The 22,695-nt window shown below is 45.1% G+C and overlaps 1 protein-coding gene across 3 annotated transcripts; it reads right to left on the bottom strand.

Moving 5' to 3' along the window:
* Positions 1-1,966: 1,966 nt before the first annotated feature.
* Positions 1,967-22,469, bottom strand: PLEKHF2 (pleckstrin homology and FYVE domain containing 2). Of its 3 annotated transcripts, none has more exons than XM_080583119.1 (3): positions 22,330-22,469; positions 8,155-8,273; positions 1,967-5,392 (listed from the first exon to the last, which is right to left on the bottom strand). In XM_080583119.1, the coding sequence occupies exon 3, from the start codon at positions 5,376-5,378 to the stop codon at positions 4,629-4,631; it is 750 nt and encodes a 249-aa protein (XP_080439245.1). In that variant the 5' UTR covers positions 5,379-5,392; positions 8,155-8,273; positions 22,330-22,469; the 3' UTR covers positions 1,967-4,628. The 3 variants fall into 3 exon arrangements, with proteins under 3 accessions (XP_080439245.1, XP_080439246.1, XP_080439244.1); XM_080583120.1 differs by lacking the exon at positions 22,330-22,469 and adding an exon at positions 10,805-10,942; XM_080583118.1 differs by lacking the exon at positions 8,155-8,273 and having other exon boundaries at positions 22,330-22,466.
* Positions 22,470-22,695: the final 226 nt, after the last annotated feature.

The raw sequence follows: 22,695 nt of genomic DNA, 5'->3' as shown, positions 1-22,695 counted from the left end.
CAGCCACCCTGGGATTGTGACAGTGAAAAAATCTGAAGCCTACTTTCACCACGTGCTTGGTTTTGCTGCTGTTATCTAGTAACTTGAAATTAACTTGAGGCAGTTTCTTAGAACACTTAAAACAAGTAACTGCAAGTTTTACAAACAGAAAATTCCATTTACATAAGCTAAACACCACAGTTAGATGACCCCAAAAGCGACCCCAAAAAGCCTCCTGCTCCTTAACTGCTCATTTCACTGCCGATCCAATCCGTTTCCTTTGTTCGTTGTTTTCATCCTAAATGTGCCCAAGTGCAGTCGAAGTGTTCCAATTTTAACCCCAGGCACAGGCAATATTTTATGGACAATTAAAACATAATTTAGAAACAACGCATCTCCAGTCTGAAGACTAAGATTCAGACTTCTTACTGCGAATTCTTCTTCTGAAATGAGCTTTAAAACGTTTTCAGATACATACAGGGTGGGAGAACTGCCTCGCTGCACAGCGGGTCCATCCGTCACTGTGCCGGACTCCCCAGCAGCTCCAAACTTCACGACAAGAAGGGAACAGGGCAGGGATTCTCTGCAGGCAGAGCACAGGCTGCTGCCCCAAGTCATGGGACCCAGCACCGGCAAGGGGCACGCTGCGGACACAAACAAGTGGCTCTCATTTCGTCAAACATCAGGCAATAAGAAGCAGTCAAGATAATTTCCAGCATTTTCTACGATTTTCTACCGGGAAGAAAAAAAAAAATGGAAGAAAAAAAAATCAGTGCTCAGGCACTGGAAGATCCCTGCTGTTCCGCAGCTCTATCTGCTCACAGAGCTAGGCAGTCTTCTATCAGTTTATGGCAATTACTGGAAACTCTGAAATCACAATAACACAATCCATGATCTGCTGCCATTTAAACATTAGCCAGTAACTACGATAACCACCGCTTTATTTGCATCGAGAGGTTAACTGAAGCCTATCCCCTGAAGGAAAGCCCCACAAAAGCAGAACATTTCTGCTTATCTAACAAGCAGATTATGAAAATGACAAGACATTAAAAGCCCTGGTGCAAGCTCAGCTTTCATTAAATCCACTTCCCCATTTTATAAACTTAATTTTAAACTCAGTAACAGCACCTGACCCTTGCAGGCTACTCACGAGCTAAAGGAAGTTCACCTGCATCAAACGTGGAAGATAAATAGCTTAATTTATCTCGAGATAACAACTTAACACCAGTTAAGTGCTGGAATTACAGGCTTCAATTAAAGCCTTCAGAAGAGAGATTTTCTCTGTCCTTTAGCATTTCCAGCAAAGAAGCAGGGACTCCTATGGAAGGTGCTGGAGCATGCAAAACGTGAACACAGCCAAAGCAAATTAATATTTGTTTCTTCAGTGTAGCTGCTTCCACAAAGCAGAAGCTGACTGCAAGGCCTTGCCAAAGAGATACTGCAGGTACCACTTGCGCTCTTACAATTCTTTCATTCCATTTGAAAAATACCAAAAAAGAGCAGGTTAAGTCCGCCACAAGGAACTGGAAACAGAAAGTACATATAGCATGCAGAGACTGACTGTATTTAATAATTATTTTAAGAGCACAGAAGCTCTGGGAAAAGCAGTAAGCCGCTCTGCAGCGTGACACCACGAGCTGCTGCTCCCTGCTGAAGCCACCTCCGTGGTGCCCAGGGCTGGGTGAGGGTCCTGCAGCCTCTCCTATTCTGGTCCAACCAAAGCCTAAGACCTTGAAACACACTTGGGTTTTGTCATCCTTCTTTTAAAGTTATGCAGATGCATAACTTGCTTCTAAATCCGTAACTACAGTTAGTTAAAGTGCATCTTAAATCTCATCCAGCATGCATATTTACCCCCATCTTGCTAAAAATCCCTCCTGAAAATGAATGCATCTGTTGGTTTTTATCTCGACAAGTGTTTTTAAAAAATGCCCTATTTTCTGTCACCCTCGAAGGCCCACGGTTAAAGAAAATTAAACACATAGGCTTGAAGCTACACCATATATTTGTAAATAAAATAATTTGACAGAACAAGATTACAAAGTACGAACTGAGCCCTTTCATGAGTTTGTAAGTACAAGAGAAGTTAACGTTACGTCTGTTGTAAAACTTGTAAAGTTTTAAGCAAATACCACCGAGGGATATGAGTATTACCATAGAACACGGCTTTTTTAATACTTTCTCAAAAAACCTTGGACCACACACATCAGTTTCAAATGAAAAATCCCCCCATACACACACACGCAAACATTGGTTTGGTTACAGCTTCAGGGATCAGTGCGGCACAGTGCAAGTTCCATTCACAGATAAAAAAAAAAAAAGATATTCGAAACAGGTACAAGAATATTCTGCAAAATATAGAACGTGATCCGACTCCTGTCCCCCAAAAAGTGCTGGGAAAAGCACAACGCAGAGAAACACTGGGAAAAATACACAAAAAAAGGTGGAACCTTTAACAAGTTAGTATTTGACAGTGTAAGAAAGGAAAACAACTGAATCGGGAAGAACATTTTTGTTAGTCACTACAACGTATGTACAAGGGAAATTCACGTTTTGATTCTGTACAGAAACTGAAGCTGACAAGTCTCCATTCGTGAAACAAACGTTTTGAGCAAGAGAGGTACAACAAATAAGCACTATTAATTGAAAGCATCTTCTCAGAATAGCCCACTTTCCCATCCTGCAGGTCATCATCCCCCTGTCTTTCAAGGAATGAGCATATGTAATTACCTATCTCAGCCAGGCTTTGAGTATGTACAGTTGCATATTGCTTATCTGGTAATTTTACAGAATCTTCCTGGTCCCTAGTCTCTATCAGAAAGCATTTCCCACCACCCCCCTCCCCCCCTTTTAATGTTTATTTCAAAGCAGATCAAATCCTCTTCAGTGCTTTTTTAAGAAGTTATTTTCAGAAATTGCCCAAGCTAAAAGCATTACCGTGATTTTCACCTGAAGCAACGTCTTGCAGCCTATTAACGCAGAGTGCCTCCCTAAAGATGCTAAGTGCATCTTTAGCTCCTAGAAATCTGAGTGCTACGGCTTTGAAGTGCTCAGCTATTTTATTTCTTTTAAATGACTGACATTTACAGTGTACAGAATGGGAGACTAGTGCAATATGCAGCATTGATTGTTTATTCAATAAATATTTATCCCAATTATCGCCATCCAAGGCAAACAGTGCAGAAATTGTCACTTAAAGATATACCAAAGTTTAACAATTTTTTTGTATAAAGTCAGTTGCTACTATATTCATACAGCTATTTCAAAGAGATTTTTTCCCCTTCAAAATTGATGCTACCATTATAAAAATATAAAAAACATAGCATTTGGGGGGCTTAACACATCTTTGCAAGTCTAACTTTTACATTTATATAAGAACATGACATTTCAGTATTCAAGAACTTGCTAAGAGTAAAAATGAGTACTATGGTAGAGACATTTTCTGCACTATTATAGTTCTTAAATATATCTTTCTTGGTCCTGGGTACACATTTAGAATGAAATAACTTGCATCTCACATTTATCCTGAGGTCAGCTGTGTAAAAAGGACAGCCGATTTTATACAGATATTTGCAGGCTTGTTTGTTCAAAATTCGAGGTTATTTTTAAGCAAGCCAATAAAATTTGCGAAGAAAAGAAGTGAAAGAACTCTCACCCATGTTTTAAGAAACTAGTTAGTGTTGCGTTTGGGAAGTATCTCCAAAAATATATAAGCTATCGCAGCAAAATGCTAAATCACCCCCCTAAAATCTCTGTATGCATTTGCCAAATTTTAAACTGCTCTGAAAAGAAAACATTGATATCCCTGTGAAAAGTCACCCTCAGCTTCTCATCTCCAGATCCCAACCCACGATGTGGCCCCTCCAGAGAGAACCCCACCGAAGGCCGGGGGCATCTGCAGCGTCTTCGGGTCTGCCTGGACGGGTGAGGACGTGCGATCCAGGTCTCCGTCACCCACTGTGGGTACGCAGCTGTGACCTGTTGAAAGCTCCACTTCGAACACAGCAGTTATTTTCAATAGCACCAACGATCTCTCAGATACCAGCATCAGGTGAATACAGACAACACGGAATAGGTTTCTATTCTTCCTGAATCAGCAAAAGTGTTACAAGGCACTGCTTGGTGTAGGAAGTCATAAATAAGAGCAAAACAAGACAATTTCCAAGCGTGGTGACATTCAGGTTTGTACTTACGTCACATTTCAACTCATCATATACCACGGTTAGAAGAAGTGGATGGTCTACGGGATTAACCAAAACATCCCTGTTCTGTGCATGCTTACCATTTTCCTCCCCATATCCAAAACACTCACGTAACAACATACCAATAGGAAACATTAGGAAGTACAGGTTGTTAAATTAAGAAAGTATTTTTTAACTTTCCAATCTTCCATTAAGTCTAACCTAGACATAACTCAAGTATGAGAGGTTGGAAAATGATCTGATTGCAAGTCTATCCCTGCAGAGGAGTGAAAAACCTATTGTCTAGAGAGTTCATAGATTGAGGCACATCGCAGTTGAAGATATTCAGGCATATTTTATGGCTAGAACAGGATTTTTCTGGGGAGCCTAACTATAGGCTTCCCCAAAAGCAGCTCCATATGGTCTGAAACACAAAATTGCAACACGTGGAAAAAAAACGTTTGGTCCTTAATCGCTACTGTCTTCATCATCGTCATCATCAGATGCGTCATTTAAAGAAGATTTAGGCGACTGGCTGTAGGAGTCTGACCTAGTCGACTGACAAGCAGTCATCTCCCCAGTAGAAAGAAGATCGTAGCAGAAGTCGCAAATCCGCACAGGCTTGGAAGACTGGCTTGGGAGAAGAAATCTCTTTTCAGAGCAAGGCCCACACACGACGAAGCCACACTTGCGACAGTGGTGGCGACGGTTGACGGGCGTGAATTTTGCTTTCTGACAGCGCATGCAGACGGTGGCTTCCGAGTCTGGCACCCAGACAGCGGCATGTTCGTTACTAGGAGTCTTCCCGCTCTTGGAAAGCAGATCAGAAACGCACTTGTTTATGTGGTTCATCCACTCGGACTTCTCCGTAGCGGTAGCAGCGTAAACCGCGAAAGACTTGGTTGGCGTCTTGATAAGCCACCCATTCCGCAAGTCTCCTTCGTCCTGGATGGAATCAATAGTGACGTTTTCCAACGGGATTATGTGCTGCTTATTGTATTTCTTCTTCTGGATGACGATGTTGCCATAAACAAGAATGTCATTGAACAGGAAGAACTGCCTCGCTTTGGGCTTCTTCCTGCACAGCTTCGTTAGGACTCCCTCTCCGATCAGGACGCGACCAGGGATAGTCAGAGGCTGGCCGGCTGCTCCAAAGCAGTTTTCCACGATACTTATTCTTCTAGTGTTTGCCTCGCTGTTTGCCAAGCGATCCACCATCTTTCACAAGTATCCTAAAATCAGGAAAAAAAAAAAAAAAGGAAAAAAGCTGGTTGTTAGAACAGGGCTGAGTCAACAGCAGCCTTCCACAAGGAAGGCGCCAACCCCGCGTTTCTTAAAATATCGAACAGAACCCGCTGGCTCGCAGGCGCTGACTCGGACTAGATTTAAATAAGTATTAACTCCTAAGAATTTTTAGCAACTGATTAGTCCTTTTTAGAAGCAAAAATGTTCCATCCAGCTGACAGCTATCTTTATCGCACAGACAGCACCTACAGCGCTGCTCTTGGGAGCTTCTGGCAACGGACTAGGAGGCTTCCCCTCTAGTCAGGCTGCTGCGAGCTGGTTTAGTGCTCGCCTCTTGCCTTGAACCACGTCTACGTCCATCCCGATTAGGCGACGCACACAGGCCGAGCACCACACAAGACAAGTCATGCAGCTCTCAGCTGCTCCTGAGAAACAGCGAGTGACCTGCGCTGGCTGAAAGTTTAAGGCAGGAAGGCTTCATATGTCAGGAAGTGCTGATAAGATAAGCTGCAGAATAATATGTTCCGATTATGGATTAAAACCACCCCCTCGTCCTTCCCCTAGCAGCACACAAGCTCTTCTCGTGTAAGGGTAAGACATTAAAGCACCCAACGGTGAACCGAAAATAAGAAGCTGCTGTAGTGATTCATACCTCTGCAACCAACTCTTTAACCTATCTTTTACTCGGAGCTTCCCAAGTAGAAATCGAAAAAAGGCAACTCCTGCCACTCAGTTTCAGCCGAGAAAGCTGAAGATCCTTGCGAGCACGACCAGGACCCCAAGCTGCGTGCTCCACACAGCCGTGGGAGAGCTGGCCGGGGTGAGTCCCACCAGCAGACCTTTCTCTAGGTGGCCAGAAGACAGCTCTCCTGCTTCATCCTTTTCAGCTACCCCAGGGGTGATGCTCACCCACACCCTTCAGTAGGATCCACATCCTGACACAGGCTCGAAGGAGGGAGCGGTAGCAAACATCCCACTAGCGTTAACCCGCACTTCCCAAAACACCCCCAGTTATGGAGTCCTCCACGTTCACCTACCTTTTCTTTCAAATTTACACTGCCTGCCTTCTCTACAGCATCAGCCTTTAGAGGAAGCGAGGCCTTGATGCTGCTCAGACTAGCGTAACACTCATCACCTCAATCTTCTTCCTATAAAATAGAGCTTCCCTACAGAATAGTGGTAAAAATCCTCCTCCGCACAAAAATTCGTTTGCGGAGAAATCTCTCATCAGGCCTCATCTCAATGAGTGTGCCGCCCTTACTCAGATTACACAAATCCACAGTTAAATGAGATTAAAAATTAACTTTTAAGTTACTGCTTTGAGAGTTAAATTAGTTCTCTGAAAAACAATTTAAATGAACACACTAAAACAGTTTCACAAGTGGACTTACGCAGCTCTAGCTGAGCTGACCATTTTTAAGCTCTGCACATTACATCATCCTGTACCAAAGTCTGACACTGAAAACAGGAAAATCTATTCGAGATGTTACCCAGCACTTCTGCCAAACCTTTTCTTACCTGCCTCACAGCTTTAGTTACAGTATTTCAGTATTGCACTAACCAGTTTCATGCCTTGAGAGAGGAATTGCAAATCCACCTAACGTGAAATTTATTTTGATCTGCAGAAAGTCAGGGAAAATCACAAACAGGCTGATAGAAAAAGGTTTGAAGAAATGTAATTGTGCCGCATCAAGGCACACAGGCGAGTACAATTTCCACCAGGTATGAGCCAAACCTAAAAGGCAGACAGACAGAAAATAAAAGGAGGAAAAGAAAAATGGGTGATCTCCACGGCCCTGTCTAGTGCCTTCCCATTTGATCAGTCAAGCTTAGTGCTAGGAAAATATTTTTTTAAGCCATCTTTGCTGCAAATCACACATTTGTTTTTGGTCTTCAACTAGAATAACCACCTCGATCTTCTTTATTAAGTGTTGTGAGTGCTGAAATGCTTGTTGTTCATCTCTGAGGAAAAGACAGGGAGTCCGAGGGGAAGGAAAAAAACCAAACCAAAGCAACCCCAGGTGATTTCAATCTCCTTCCCCAGACACATTTTTCCAAACTGGTTATTCCTGTTCCTCTTTTCAAAGCTTTGCCCATCGCTCTCTTAAAGAGAGGTGCCTAAATCCCTACATCCTTTTGCAGCACCGATTTAATGAGATGCAGCTCGACTTTCCTTCCGTGGCGATGCTCCGTTGTGCCACGGAGCGCAGGGAGATCTGGGAGGTGCTCAGCCAGGGCCTGGCTTAAACTGGTGAGTGAACAGAAGTATTACAGTCAATATTAGTAGAATTACGCCCCCCCAGCCCCCAAAATAACAAAGGACTCAAATCACATCCTTTTTTTTTATTATTTTTTTTTTTTGGAAATGACAGATGTCAGGCACACCCAAATATACCTTTCAAATGACACCTCATTTCTTTCAAGCGCTCTAAGCACCAAAACTAGCTTGCAACTACCTACCACTGCCAGCATTTGGGAGGAATTTTAAATGAGGTTTTGGGGTAAGTGATGGGCGTCACTTCTACTCCGCCCCGATGTAACGCGGCAGTGCAGAAGCGTGCTGGCTGCCCCGACCCTCAGCCCTCTATCGACCACGGAGAAAGTGCTAAGGAGGGAGTGCAGGTGAGGACACACGAGGCTTCCTGGTTTGTTTGCTGTTGGCTCAAAGGAAAAAAAACAACAACAACAACAAATTCAGCACAGACCAGGGTTTGGAATGAGGGATGGTGGCACAGCCACTCCTACCTACCTACCACCACCCCTCCCGAGGGATCCAGTGCCGAAGCTGAGGCAACAGCCACCTGGGTCTGGCACAGCGAGGAGTCGCTCAGGGGGTCAGGCAGAAGTTGTTCAGCTGTCCCACGGCCCCTGCGAAGTGGAAATCTGTCAGCAGGGTGCAAAGGACGCAGACCGGAGGAATACACTCTGCTGCTACCACGAATCGGCGCGCACTACTAAGCTCGCGCTTTCAGATGCTTTCCCCGCAGATTGCAACAAGCCAAGTGCTCTCGCTAGTCCACGGGGGAGGAAAAAATCTGAAGCGAAAACCCACCCACATCCATACCGCTGAGTTTCACTGGGGCAGGCTGCCGGTGTGAAATTACAGCGACACTCGGCGCCCTGCAGCTCGGCGCTCGCTGCCAGTAAAGAGCGAACTCGGTTCAAGGTCACCGCGCAAGTTTTCAAAATACAAGTCCCTGGGAGGAGAACAGAGGGGGAGAAGAGGCTAAAGGTTTTAATTAAATGTTCCCTAGGACGACCTAGGAGAAAACAGCTCTACCCGGGAGTGTTTAATAATCACCGTGGCTCCAAACCAAGGCACATGACTCCCGACTTGTGCTGCAGACCGTGCTTTAGGCTGGCTGTTGAAGTAACCACTTCCTAGGCTTTGTGCGAGAATTTTGGGCAAGTTAAGGGCTATTATGACAAAAAGATTAATAAATAGATACTTGCATCTCTTCTAGATCAAAGCTTTCCTCTATAATGTTCAACTAATTCTTGCCTAGCAGCCTCAGCTAAGGTAATAAAAGCCACGGGCTGCTGGTGGATCACTCCACCTTCTTCCAAGGCGGGAATTGTGGTTTTCCACACTGAAGGACATTTTAAAATAAGCACTCTGACATTTTTCTCATAATTTTAAGTCTTTAGATAGAAGGAAAAATTTTAAATCCTTCTGAAATCCTACGTACACTAACGCTCATTTACCTCCACTAGTGCTTTCTGAGAAAGGAAGTAAGTTCAGAAATGGACAAAACGCCTGAAGGAAGGGACTTGTGATTAGAAAGAATAATCCAAGTTGCAAAAAACAGACTAGGAATACAAAAGAGAAGCCATCCCCAAGTCACAAGAACTCAAATTAGAAGAGGCACAGCTCTTCTTGCCACGAGCAGGCAGACCAAGGAGATGTTAAACGAAGAGACTGTCCAGCCATCCTTTTACATTTCTGGTAAGTAAAACGCAGGGGAACTTTTGACCCCAAGACGTTGTGGTTCAAAAGCTACGCAAAGTTATTCCTCACCAGTCTTTTGAAATTACAGCTTCTTCTCTTCAAGCGTATTCAGATAAAACTGTAGAAGATAACAGATCGTACCCTGGAGCTGGGTGGCAACGCCCTCTTCTCTGCCATCTAAACCACTTTCTGTACTTTCTTCTGAAGTTTCCACTCTTGGCTGCTAGGAGAAGCAGCTACTGGGTTACTGCCCTCGAGATCTGATCAAGCACTGCAACCCTCAAGTGATGGCGAACTGCTGGAAGCATGTCCCAGATCTTCCCCAAAGCGAATGAGGAATAAAAAAAAAAAAAAAAAAAAAGTACCACGGGCTTCAACATGGCAGGCTGGAGAAACCCACTTGAGGGGAGAGCAGAAGTGTTTCATACACAGCATCCACAAACTGAGGCTACAGAGTCAGAAACCTCAAACCTGGTTGTTCAGATTTTTACCAAGTTTGGCTCATTTCACAGTTTTTGCATACAAACTGCCCCAAGTCCCCAAACCCTTAAACAAGGACTCAGTTTGTCTATGAGGTTGATCAGTCCACCGCACCAGATTCCTTTTCTGCATACAGACTGCACACAACTCAAAAATAAACAGATCCCCATCTCTGAAAAGTTAGCTACCTAAAATATGCAACTTAAAGGTGATAAATTATTTCATGACACCAAGTCTCTACCCCACTACCTTACACAGAACTCCTTGACACCAAGTATTTTCTACTTTTTTACTTTTACTTTTTCCTCCCAAGAAGCTTCTATAGAAATAACAACTCTGTATCAAGATCTTATCTCCCTATTTTACTCTGGTTTTACATTCACATCATACCAGTGAGAATAATCGTTGTACAAGTGATCAGAGGTGGGCGTTCCTCAAACCTACGGAGAACCAACGAGTTATCCACTTGCCTAACACCGCAAACACTCAGGATGTCAGTAACTTCAGTAAATACACAGTGCTCCTGACAACTACAGAATATTGTCACTGTACACCGAACAAGTCACTCTGCACATAAAGTTTCTTTTTGCCACCGTATCCTGGTGATCAAACCGATTTTTCCAAACTCAGCACTTCCACAGATTTTATTTAAAGCAGGAGAATATTTACTTTACGTGCTAGCTCTGCTGTTGACAGAGGCTAGACTAAACTGCATGGAAGAACAGCTGTACTCGAAGACAGATATAAAGAGTCAACTAAAAAATAGAGCAAAAGCAACCCTAACTGATAGAGCTCCGCAAGTCAACCCTGCCTGAACGACACTGCCATCTCGGCAGCTGACAGATCGCCACAAAGCAGAAGCAGAGATAACACCCTGGCAGTGATTGGAGGGGAGAAACGAGGTGAAAAAAAGACATTCTGTCTTAGTGATGTGGGTTGCAGGCAGCTCGGCACAAAGCCATTTCCTCACCCCACCTCACTGTGTGCTCCCATCGTGACCAGCACCGCCTGCGAGACAGGCACCGAAGGTGCACAGGAGAGCCCAAATTCCCCAGTTTCTTCAGCAAAACCGCAGCCCCAGCAGAGCTCCACTGCTTTCTGGCCTGGGCAAGAACAAGTCCCATCTAGCAGGCAGCCCCTGCTAACAAGCATTAATTAATAAGCAACTCATTTTTAACATTATTTTCCTTCACCGTTCCTTGAAGGGAGGAAAATGCTACCAGCCTTGCCGTAATTGCCAGTTCACCTGTCATTATCTTTACAATTAGCAATTAAGCTGTTAACAATTAGATTTAACACATTGCAGTAACGCAGACCAGGCGGTGTAGATTTTTCAGAGTCGTGGTATCAGGATGCAGGCAGCTCGTTCGTTACTACCTATGTACATTCGCAGTTCAGGCAACAGCTTTGAAGGAAGGGGAAAAAAAAAAGTGTATTTCAGCTGCTGGAAAGGGTACAAGAGCTCAAGACTAACCACACAAAGGTCTGTCTTGTCCTGAAGCAGCAGCGGATTCTGGATGTTTCCAAGCCTGTTTCAGTAACACAAGTCCCATAAATAAATTTCACTAACCACGGTATCTGGTCACACCACTTGAACGGATGAAATGGGACCAGAGCAAGCTGGATCGTAATGCAGGTGCTGCTGCAGCGAAGCAAATGCTGGGAATCAAAAAGAGAGAAAATTCAGGAACAGAGGAATACAAAAGGCACAGAATAAAGAAAAAAAAGGTAAAAATAGATCTAAATGAAGGCACATAATACCTTGCCGCCTGATAAACATTAAACTTCTAATAGTTACCCAGTTGTCATACAAAGCCCTGGTCCTCACAACCGTGTTTGTGCACACGGGCAACGTCAGCAACTGCGTTCCCCCTGCACGTTCAGATCTAACCCACTTTCCTCCTTGCCTAAGGAGGAGACGTGCCTGCTTTACAATGAAAGTTTTTGCTTAGGGCCACTTAACAAAATAACTTTTAAGACAAAGGAGAGAGTTAAAAGGTTTTATCACGTCTGACTCCACAACTCGAAGGCTTGGAATAGAGATTTCAAACAGGACTCCATCCTGTTTCAGTATAGTTAATCACACAAGCTAAACATACATGAAAGGTACAGAAGTTCAATAAAGCTTTTACAAACCAGAAACAAGTGAAGTGCAAGCCTAGGAAAAGACAAGGACTTATCTGCAAACCAGATATCTAGTCTGCATTAAACGACTGATTTGTAAGGAGACTCCTCTCTTGGATCAGAGAAAGATCACCCCTTCCTCAAGAGCAGTTCATCAGGCACAATCAGTCCCTTGGCATGTATTCACGTTGCCCATGCCTTTTAGTAACAGGTTTCAAATAATCTTTATACGCTATGTTTGCGTGTCGTACAAACATGAGCCTTCAGCTCTCCTCTTGCACTTCGTCCATGCAAGGAAGACGCTCTAATTTGACTTACAGTTGAACAAACACGAACACAAAGAATTAAGTTACCTAAAACCCTCATACAAACCTATGATTTAAAGCTCTGCCACGGTAATTCTGTGTCTTTGTGGACAAGCTTTTGGCTATGAAGGCAGGTCAGGACTGTAACACAGCACTCTAATCTCCAGTAACATCACTTGTAGTGTTCTTAAGAACAACACTTGACTCTTTGCACTACTGCCAAGAAAAACACAATAGACCTTTTTGATGTGCAACCTGATTTTTAAGGAAATCTAACAATTTCTACTGCTTTGAAAATAGATCTGTTGGAAAAAATAGCTGAGCTAAGCAGAGGCACAGCAGATATTCCACATTTCTGATATAGCTCAGAAGAGAAATCAGCATAAATCTTACTTTGGCCTCACCGGTTCCACCTCCTACACAGTCTCCCTCAACACATACAAAAAAGGATGATGCCATCACTTGTCCCAAATGTTTCACTGTGTCATCTTTGTTGGCAAAACGCAGCTTTCTGTGCACTTAGCTCTAATAGCTGCAATCAGAATCCAAGCGCTCACGCACGAACCAGCACTGCCTGTCAACAGCCATAAAGGTAACCATAAAGAGCTGGATTAATGATACAGAAATACCAGGAAGAGAGACTTCCTAAAATAAAGAAATAAAGTTTAAACATGTAGAATAAAACAAGGAGGAAAATGAAGATTTAAGTATCCATGAGGGCATTCATGAATGCTTTAGTACTTCACTCTGTATTGTACAGTTACTTAAATACAGCTATGACGACTTTATTTTAATTAAATATTCCAACTACTCTCCATTTGATTTTTATAAAAACAGGAAAAAGACCAATTTTACAATACATAAAGCCATGTGAAATTTAGAAGAAGTTTCACACCCCAAAAAATGTTACGTTGACAGGAGAAAGGAGTATGACAAACACTTTCTAAAGGTCTTTACCACTGCTAAACACTGACAAGCAGCAACCTCGTGCCTGCACCGTGCTGGGGCTGGCTGTCCTGGATGCTATTTAAAACATCAGACAACTGCAGCTTAAAGCCCAATCCATGCTTCTAACAAGCAATTCCCTTCACAAAAGCATTCCTAAAACCGTTGCGTTTTGCAAACTGCCTTGCTATCAATACTGTCAGCAGCCGGTGAGGATGCAGATAACCTGCTGGTATCAAAGATATGAGTATCAAGAAGGACAAAAAGCTCTATCATGATACTGCAAAGAAGTAAAAAGGAGCAAGAGATTCAAGAGTCTGTTTCATGGTAGAGACGACAGCAGGAAACGAGGCCCCTCTGAAGTTCTTCTGGGACCCCTCTGAAGTTCTTCGGGGTAATCTGTATCCAGAATCGCTTCTGACTAATCTGGTTTATGACCGCAGCGTTTAGAAAGGTCCCGGTAGCAGGACTTGACTGAGAGAGAAAAATACAAACCTTTCCTTAAGGTTGCATCCTTGCACCGTTTTTTCCACACTCTTATTAATTATCGCTATCAAATAAAATAAAATAAAAAAAAAAAAAGAAGCAGGCTAAAACACCGCACAGTGCACCACTTGTGAATACTCTGCCTTGCCCACGTTTCAGCACTCTCTGAATTAATTCCCAGCTGAGCACTTAGTCGTGCCCAAAGACAACGTGAAAGCAAATCCATTTGTCTGGTCAGATGTCACCGTAAGCCTACAATTACCATAATTTACCATAATAACCCAGGCAGATCTGTTCCGGTGGGTTTGTTTTTTAAGCTCCTGCAAACGACTGCCACAAGCCTAGTCCCACCAAAACTCCTCTTAACGGTGCAGGCCATAGCAGTCCCTATTTTAATCACCTAACATCTAACAGTTTAGTAACTTTTTCAGTACATTGCAGTTAATTTTGGCATACTCTAACTTACAAGGAAGGCCTGCCATTTCCTTTTAATTCACCTGTTGTGTAAGAATTGTTCATGGAATGTAAATGTGTTTAAATGAAGAAAACCAAAAAACTTTATTGTCAAACCTGCACGACAAGCGCTTTACCCTTAAAATTTACAATAGCCATTATCCCACTGAGCAAAGAAAGGCCTATGAAATGTTGATGACGGAGGCTGTTTTGAGGTAGATCTTTCAAAATATGCGACCTCACGTTCCCCAGCCCACTGCCAAGCTTGTTTGGATATGGGAAGTTATTTTTAGCAGAAGACTCTTCCTACCTGTCCTGCCAAGCAGCATACACATTAGCACAGCGGGAGCAGAGCGATGCTCTTTCACTGTCCAAGCTGCTCTGCTGAAAGTTTGCTTGCACGCTGCCAGAAATGCTGCATGCAGGCAAAAGCAAGCATTGATTTTAATGCTCCGGGACTGGATTCTGCACGTTAGCTTCAAATAGGGGTTGGTGTTTAACAGAATAAACTTCAACAGAAACAGAAAAACAAACAAACAAAAAAAAACCACACTGATTTAGCTTCCTCGTAAAGAGATGTGCAAAATGAGTCGTAATGCAAAATGACCACAGGGGAGGCAAAAGGAAAAATATGCAAGAGGAAGAGGGCTTTAACCCATTAAAAACACAGATTGCTGTGTCCCAAAGCTGTTCCCACGGCTCTCTCCCTCTAAGTCACAACAACTCACTCGACACAACTCCCAAGACCATTTATCAGCGTGTTTTGGTCACAAGAAAAAAAAAATAAGAATCAGAGTGCTTCAGCCCTGCTCCTCTGCAGAGCCAAACAAGGTTACCACGGGATTCCTTGCCTGGGAAAGCAGGGGCAGGGCGCTGGAAGCTGGTGCTGGCTCACGGGAGCTAAAAGCCAGGCGTAAATCACAGCAAGGGGGGAGAAGGGACCTCGCTGCCAAAGCCGAGGAGCAGATTTCTTGTGAGAGATCCAGCTTTTTCACGAGATCAGCTGCTTATTACCACTGTCGGGCTGCTTTTTATAACGAACCGTGGTAGCTGATAGTGTTTTTGTCTCCTGGCACTCCAAGTTGCTGCTGGAAAGAAGCAGGCATTTCCCCATCCCCGCCCGGCAGCCTGGGGTCGGAGCAGGAACAGGAGCAGCTCCCTAAACTCCACTTCTCTCCCTTTTTCGCAGCCCTTACTCAGGAAACCCTTCCCTTACCCGCCTGCTGACAAGCTGAGCGTTCCCCTTATCCATGCGGTTTTGCACGGCTCTGCACTGCACTGGTGCAACACGGTGCTGCTCGCCAAACCGCTGCTGTTGAAGAAGTCGGAAAACTCTCAACACCTTTCAAGCTGTGAAGGAAGAGGTTTCCACGTGCACTTGCATGGAACAGGTACATGAAAAAACATCTGCGTATATATACATGCACCTTTATAAATTAAAAAATAAAACTAAAAAAATAACAATAATGAAAACGAAACTCAAATCAAATCTCTGCTGTCAAGGGAAAATACCCAACTATTTCAATTTCCCATTCACATGTAGCTAGGAGTACTCGCAGTGGTTAGCAAACTGCATCCTTCATCTTACCCAAAGTACTTGGAACACAATCCAGAGCGCTGTTTCAAAAATAAGGAGTTTACACAGATCTCGAGCCCAAAACGTCCGAGCTCCTCCCAAAACCCTCCACGACTCTGAGGAGCTAGCAGCAACCCGGAGGAACAGCAGCCAGACCACCAGCTCCGAATCGTGCCAGGAGAGCGAAAGGGAGACGAGATGGAGGACAGGGAACTGGTGTGCAGCAGGGCTAGCCAGCAATGTGGCACCCACAAACGCTACCTCGCTCAAATGGGCACGGGCCATGAAAAATATAAACTGAGAGGATCAGATGAATTTCAGTACAAGCTACATTGTGCCTTAAGTTTCCTCAAATCAGCCTATGAGGAGAATCCGCAGCATCAGCCTACCTTTTATTTAAATTACTTTGGGATGGCCGGGGAGGAGGGACACAGAATTATTAGTACAGGAAAAAAAATACATCCAGATATAGCAGTTCGGCAAGAAGTGTTGCCAAATCCGCGTTACAAGCCGCTCTTCAAAATCAGATCCGTTTTGCAGTAGAACAAGGTACACTTACTGTGTTTAGATGTACGCATGCAGACCCCTCCACACATCACACGCAAATGTTATATAGGGTCTAACTTCTTCTTAAGGAAGCCCTTTTACCCCATGCTTCATGTCAGACATTAGCTAGGCTATCTCTCAAAGCGAAAAAGAGGATTTGGTCTTCGGTGACTGAAACACACGGTATTTGCCAGCACATTTAATCTACAGGCACGGGACACGTACCGGAGCACGGCCGATGCTCGGGCTAGGAACAGCACCTCCCAGGTGCCAGCGCACCTGCACGCTTCAGCTCTCAGAGCACCTGTACATGCAAATGGGCTTCCTCAAGCTAACCATATTTTGTTTTTCCTTCCCTTACAAACACACACCTCTGACGCTGACAGCTGGTTTTGCTCAGGATTGCGCCTCTTTACCATGCAGAGGTCTATAAAACTGCCATCGTCTTGTTTACTTCCAGCACCGGCATGAGGGGAAGCTCCTCGGTGTAAACAGCAGCCCAGTAAGGGCTGGACCACGTATAACTGGGTACAGCATGGCCAAGCTACAGAAATAGTCAACAAGCAGTCAAAGCTAGGTAACAGCCATTAACTTCTTACAAATAACTGCAATGCAGAAGGACTTGCTTTTTTAAAACACAGCTGGCTAGAAGTTCTCCCGCCATTCACAAGCACGGAAGTATAGCCACGTCCTCACTATTTCACTTTTTATTATGTCAGTATTATTTTCACGTGCATGTGTCCTTTAAAAATTCAGATACCCTAATTCAGGAAAAAAAAAGCTGCACGATAAAGAGGTTTCTTTACCAGTTCAGTAATTCCAAGCATTTCCATGTTAGCAAACAGGACACAAGCCAGGCAACAACACTCATCCTCCTTCTCCGACCAGGCAGAACCACCTTAACCTTCTGCTGCTCTTGACTCTTGGAGAAATCCAGGAACCTTCACTTTAGGAAACAACCCTAATTATATTATGTTGCAGGAACAGTTTTAGGTGGCCAGGCAACTGACCACTACCTAGCATGGTCAGATGCAGCACATTTTCAATATTATAGGAGGAAAACAAACGTACTTAGTTTCTGAAAATTCTGAAATCTATAATTTTCTTCCTAAACAGAGCCAAACCAGCTCACCAACAAGAGCAGACTACAGGGAAGTATGACTTACACTTAGTGTAAGTATAAGCAGAGAATCTCCTTACTACCATTTACACATCCTGATAGGAACTGGCTCAGAGAAACAGCTCGAGCCACAGCAGCTGCATGCACAGGGACTTTGTCAGGCTGCAACCCAACTGACCCAGCAGAAAGCCGTCAGCAGAAACAAGGGGCTCACACGTAGCCGAAACACAGCGTGGGGCTCAGAATCAAAGCACAGGTTTAATTACAGCTTACTTTAGGACGCCTGATGACACCAGGGTGCTGGAATCGTGCACCCGTCACTGCTGCCCTCCAGCAGTATTTAAAATGCACAAGCCACGCGTTGTGTTGCTCTTTCATGCTCTAGGGACGTTAAGGCCTTTTTTATACCGAACACTGCTACCTGGCTACAGATGGTAAAGGTCTAGAAAACCAGCATCTGACAGCCATCTGCAAAAGCCAGAAGGAAAGCCTTAAGAAAAAAAAGGAAAGCTTCAGTTCAGCCACAGCCTGTGTGTGAGAGGGGCAGTTCGTTCACCTCCCTGCTACTGACCTTGGTCGGAATTTGGGGGGAAAAAAAAGCAACACACACGCTCACTGCCAAGCACAGCTTTCCAAAGAGAAGTACGCTGAAAACCAGTCTCAGAAGTTTCCCGTTATCAACTGTTGACAGCTAAGTCTGGTGAAATTTTATGGAGGGGAAAAAAAAAAAAAAGAGGGGGTGGGGGAAAAGGGGTGGGAGTCAGTTCCTGAAAAGTTCCTGGAAGAGCCCTGTAATCACAAAGGGTTACTGCACACGGCCTTCTTGGGAAGTGCACTCGCTAGCCTTTTTCCTTTTTCCAGCTTGTCAAACGTGCTTGATGCATGTTCAAGTTCCACAGACAGCCCTTGGAGCATCAGCACAAGGCCGTGATCTCGGGGTCTGCTCACGCCTGGGCTCTCAGGCCCTTACTGCTGCATCAGAGGCGACAGGATCTGGAAGAAACTGAGATCTGCGCAAACACTGGCGCTGAAGTTAACAGTTCGCAGTTCTGAGAAAGATGCTATCTGATGACTCGAAGAGCAGCGCGTACGGCACCCTCTTGAATATTAAATTTGCATTAGCAAGTTAAGCGTACACTTCAGAAATGCAAATGCCACAGACGCCGCCGTAATTTTTCATTTTGCAGAAGGCATGCCAAGTACTTGAAGCAAAAAGGTTACCTCTAGATGACGTGCTCGGGGTACAAGAGGCAGCTAGCAAAAGGCAAAGTGGCAACGGGAAAGGCAGAGGTCAGACATCACCATCCAGCAGCCCCCCCGTCCTGTTTGAATCTGTAAAACTTCTCAGCTGCTGTGTTGCGATGCAATCTCCTAACTGCTTGCATGTCATCTTCTTACATTCGGGAACAGCACCGGGAGGGGGAGTTGAGGGACGATGCTAGTGTATTTGAAATCCTGAAGCTTCAACTCTTTTTCCTTCTTTTACATTTACTCAAAACACCTAAATCCCGCTATGTTACACACACAATATTCTTAACGCTGCTTTACATAAAACAGCAAAATGAAAAGGGGAAAAGACTCTTTAAAATATTTTTTAAATCCTTAAATTGTTCATCATGACAACAAATTTGGCAACAAAATAAGTTTCGTTACATCCACAGCAGCAGCACTATTACCTATTTATGCAATCCTAGAAAACCCAAGTAAACTTATCAGGGCATTTTTGACTACGTAAGATTAAAACATCATGCTGAAAGATACATAAAAAACACTCTTCTGTTCAGTAACACTTACGCACAATATTTCCTTTTATAAAAGGAGAATCTTTGTCCAACAGCTCTCAGGCCAGCAACTTCTCATGCAAGCAGACCCATTCATTTCAACAGCACTGATCATGTGGCTAAGAATGTGCAGGACTACTTGCTAACACAGTTGTCATCACAGCTTATAGTTTTTGACAACGCTAAAATAATCTTTAGTATGACAAGCATGTTCTACCACACCTATACGCAGAGTATTTTTTTCCTTCCCCTCTCAACTGTAGAAACAAGTGCTCCACTAAATCATGAAAACAAAAAGTTGTTCTACAACAGCAAACTCTGTGTTTGCTGCACAGGGAGAAAGTTTTAAATATATGGCTCTACTTCAAAAAGTGTATTTTTTGCACCATGTTTATTCTCTTTCGGAACAATCCCCAGATTATCACACTTCATCACATCACTGAATTAATCCATGAGAGCAGTAAAACATGCATATATAAGCATTACCTATCATTAAAGAAGCACATAAATTCAATGGAATGGTAAGCTTGAATATTAACAGAGCTTGGAACAAGTCACAACTGTACTTTAAGCACTTAAAGCAGTACAGAGCAAGGTTTAATTCCTTAATACAGAAATCAAGAACAAGTCAACTAACTCCCCTACCTAAAAAAATCTGAGAACCTTATCCATAGTTAGCTCCAGGGCTCCCCTATTTGACATCACCCATTGATAAATGGCCTTTACAAATAAAAAATTTGCATGCCATTTCCTTGACCAATACTTCTCAAGTTCTAGCTTACACACATTCTTCCAGAAAATGCCGTCTGCAAGTATAAAAACCTCAGCTTCACCTCATCTACATGCCGTAATTCGACCCTGATCTTTCACTTTATGATCCAACTCTCTTTGGTGAGGACAAATCACCAAAAATGCTACAAAGGTAGCAAAAATAGCATCCGTACCCGGTCTGGAAACAGCATCATGGCTCCATCAGACTGACTTGGCTCTTCTTGGCATGGCGAGATGGACACACCAATGTCCACTGCATCTCGCTTCCCTTCAACCTGCAGTTCCCTCGCCTTCACTGCTCTGACTGCAGAGAGAAGAAACCCTCCTGCACCCACTAACCACGGTGGTGGAACCTAAAAGTCACAGTGCCATCTGAATAGAATGATTTCAGTTTTTATATCGAATATCACCAGCATTCAACTAAATATTTAAACTATGCATATGAATTATATTCATTTGTACTTAATAATATAATTTTAGAGATTATAATTTTTGTAAACTTGTGCTTCAGGACGTTAAGGGCAAATCTTATTAGTCCAGGGACGCATGTAATACTAAAATTGAAGACTGTAATTTAAGGAAAACAGAATGCAGTTCTTGCTAAAGAATAATTTCAACACCGCATGTAATGAAAACTTGTGTCTAGGTGAAAAGACACTGCCCTGTTTCTTTCTGGACGACACGACAGAGGAAACCAATCCAGCTTCCTCAGCTCCAAGTTTCTACTCACTGGTTTTCATTTAGCATTTCAGGGACTTCCTCTATGTGGTTTCCTACACAGAACTAAACTCACAACCACTCCAAAAGCCGCATGGCCTAGCTGCATTCAGAAGCAAGAATTTGGGACTCATGCTTACAAATGCTTCACTTCTGCTGCATTTTGGACACCCATTTTGAACATAAGCAGCACGGCCCTAGAACACCTGGGAAAACGTTATTTTTAAATGTCATGTAAATCAGCTCAGTTTGTTAATTACATTGGGATTTCTCACCAGATTAGTCAACAGTATTCAGATTATAGTTTAAATGTAAAAACACTGCCTTCTGTGCCGAAGAGCTGACTCCTTTCCTCATGTTTTGAGTGCATACAAAGCAAATCTACAGTCCTCAGAATTGATCGCATCGTCATCCTTTAAATACCTCCCTTCTTTCAGACAGCCATTCCTAAACTAACTCAAAGCATGCAATTCTTAAAACTGAAACCTGCGCTCTTAGTTCTCCTTACTTCAGGCGGCAAAGAGGAATTAGCAGTCTCGGTTCTGAAATCCCTCCCAGTTCTGAGGGCTTGATTTCAGACTCACTTCACCTGCAGCACCAACCCTAAGGTGTCAGGCACTCCGAGACCTCCACTACAGCCTGCCCCGCACTGTCAGCACTGCCCTCAGCTCCATCCCAAGGCAGGGGATGCTCCGTGGCTGCTGAAGGCAGCTCTGGCTGTCGAGAGCTATGGTACTGACAGCTTAACGTCAAAACTAGAGCCACAAGCCATTCTCCTCAGGGGGGACAAACTAGGTGCCGGGATGCACCGCACGGCAGGCTAATTCCTTGTCTCCTCGTCAGGATGAGTAGTTTAGCCGTTTATAAGCAGCAGTGCCTGGGCACAGAGCGTTTCAAAGGAGGCGAGAGGGAAAACAGGCGGCTGCCTTTCCCTGCACCGCTTTCAGGCGACAGCTTACACTTCTCGCTCCGCGCCGAGAGGAGCGGATCCAGCGGGCGGCGAACACCCCGTGCTGACAGATGCACCGCCCGCAGTTTCACAGCTTTTTTTGGGGTGGGGGGACACGCAGCCTCAAATGCTTTTAGGCAAAGGGGTTTATTTAGGGCCACGCGTGGACACAGCGCTGGGCTAGGCCCCGGGGCAGCCGCCGCCGCCCCGCGTCCCCGTGCGGGCAGCGCGTCAGGAGCCGAGGAGTTCCAGGCACTTATGTAACAGCTCGAGGCTGGCTGTCGTTTGTTGTTATTTTTTTATTATTATTTATTTTTCCCTTTTAGAGGCGAACTGCTTTCAGATAGCCTCACGGCGCGGCGGGACAGACGAGCGCCCACCGCTGCCCGCAACTTCCCCGCAGCTCCTCCTTTATTCCCTCCTTCATTCCCTCAATCCTTTCTTCATTCCCTCCTTCCCTTCTTCATCCCCTCCTCCATTCCCCCCCGCCCCAGCCCCTCGCTGCCGAGCGGGGCCGGCGCCCCCTCCCGCCGGGGCAGCTCCCCCGCCGCCCGGCAGCGCCGGCTCCCAACATGGCCGCGGAGCAGCGGCCGGAGCTCCAGCTGGGAACGGCTCCGCCAGCAAAGTTTCCCTCCCTCCCTCCCCGCCCGCTCCCGGCGGCCGAGCACCGAGCTGGACGAGCGGCCGGACTCCTCGCTGCCCCCCCTGGCCGCGATGCTCACCCGGCTCCGCTCCGGCTGCAGCCGCCGCCGCCGCCCGGCCCCGCCGCGCTCTCCCCGCACCGCCGCGGTCATGCAGCCGCCGGGGCCGGGCTCCGGGACACCGCCCGCGCGGGGCGGTGCCGCCGCCATCTTGGGAGGAGCCAGGCGGGCGGGAAGGGCTGAGGCGGCCCGTCGGTGGCGGGGTGTAGCGAGCGCCGGAGCCTCTCCGTTCTTTCACCGAGCACCCCTGAGCTGCCGTTTCCCCTCGGTAAACGGCCCCAGGTCCGTTTCCGACGAGGAAGCGCCCTGCTGGGTCGCGAGCCTTCGGTTCTGTCGCTGTCGGGACAGGAACGGCTCGCCCCCCCCTCCTCAGCCCGCGGGTGCCCG

The sequence above is a fragment of the Anser brachyrhynchus genome (assembly GCF_964034855.1).
Source record: "Anser brachyrhynchus genome assembly, chromosome: 2".
Lineage (NCBI taxonomy): Eukaryota > Metazoa > Chordata > Aves > Anseriformes > Anatidae > Anser > Anser brachyrhynchus.
This window is presented reverse-complemented; position numbering and strand designations above follow the sequence as displayed.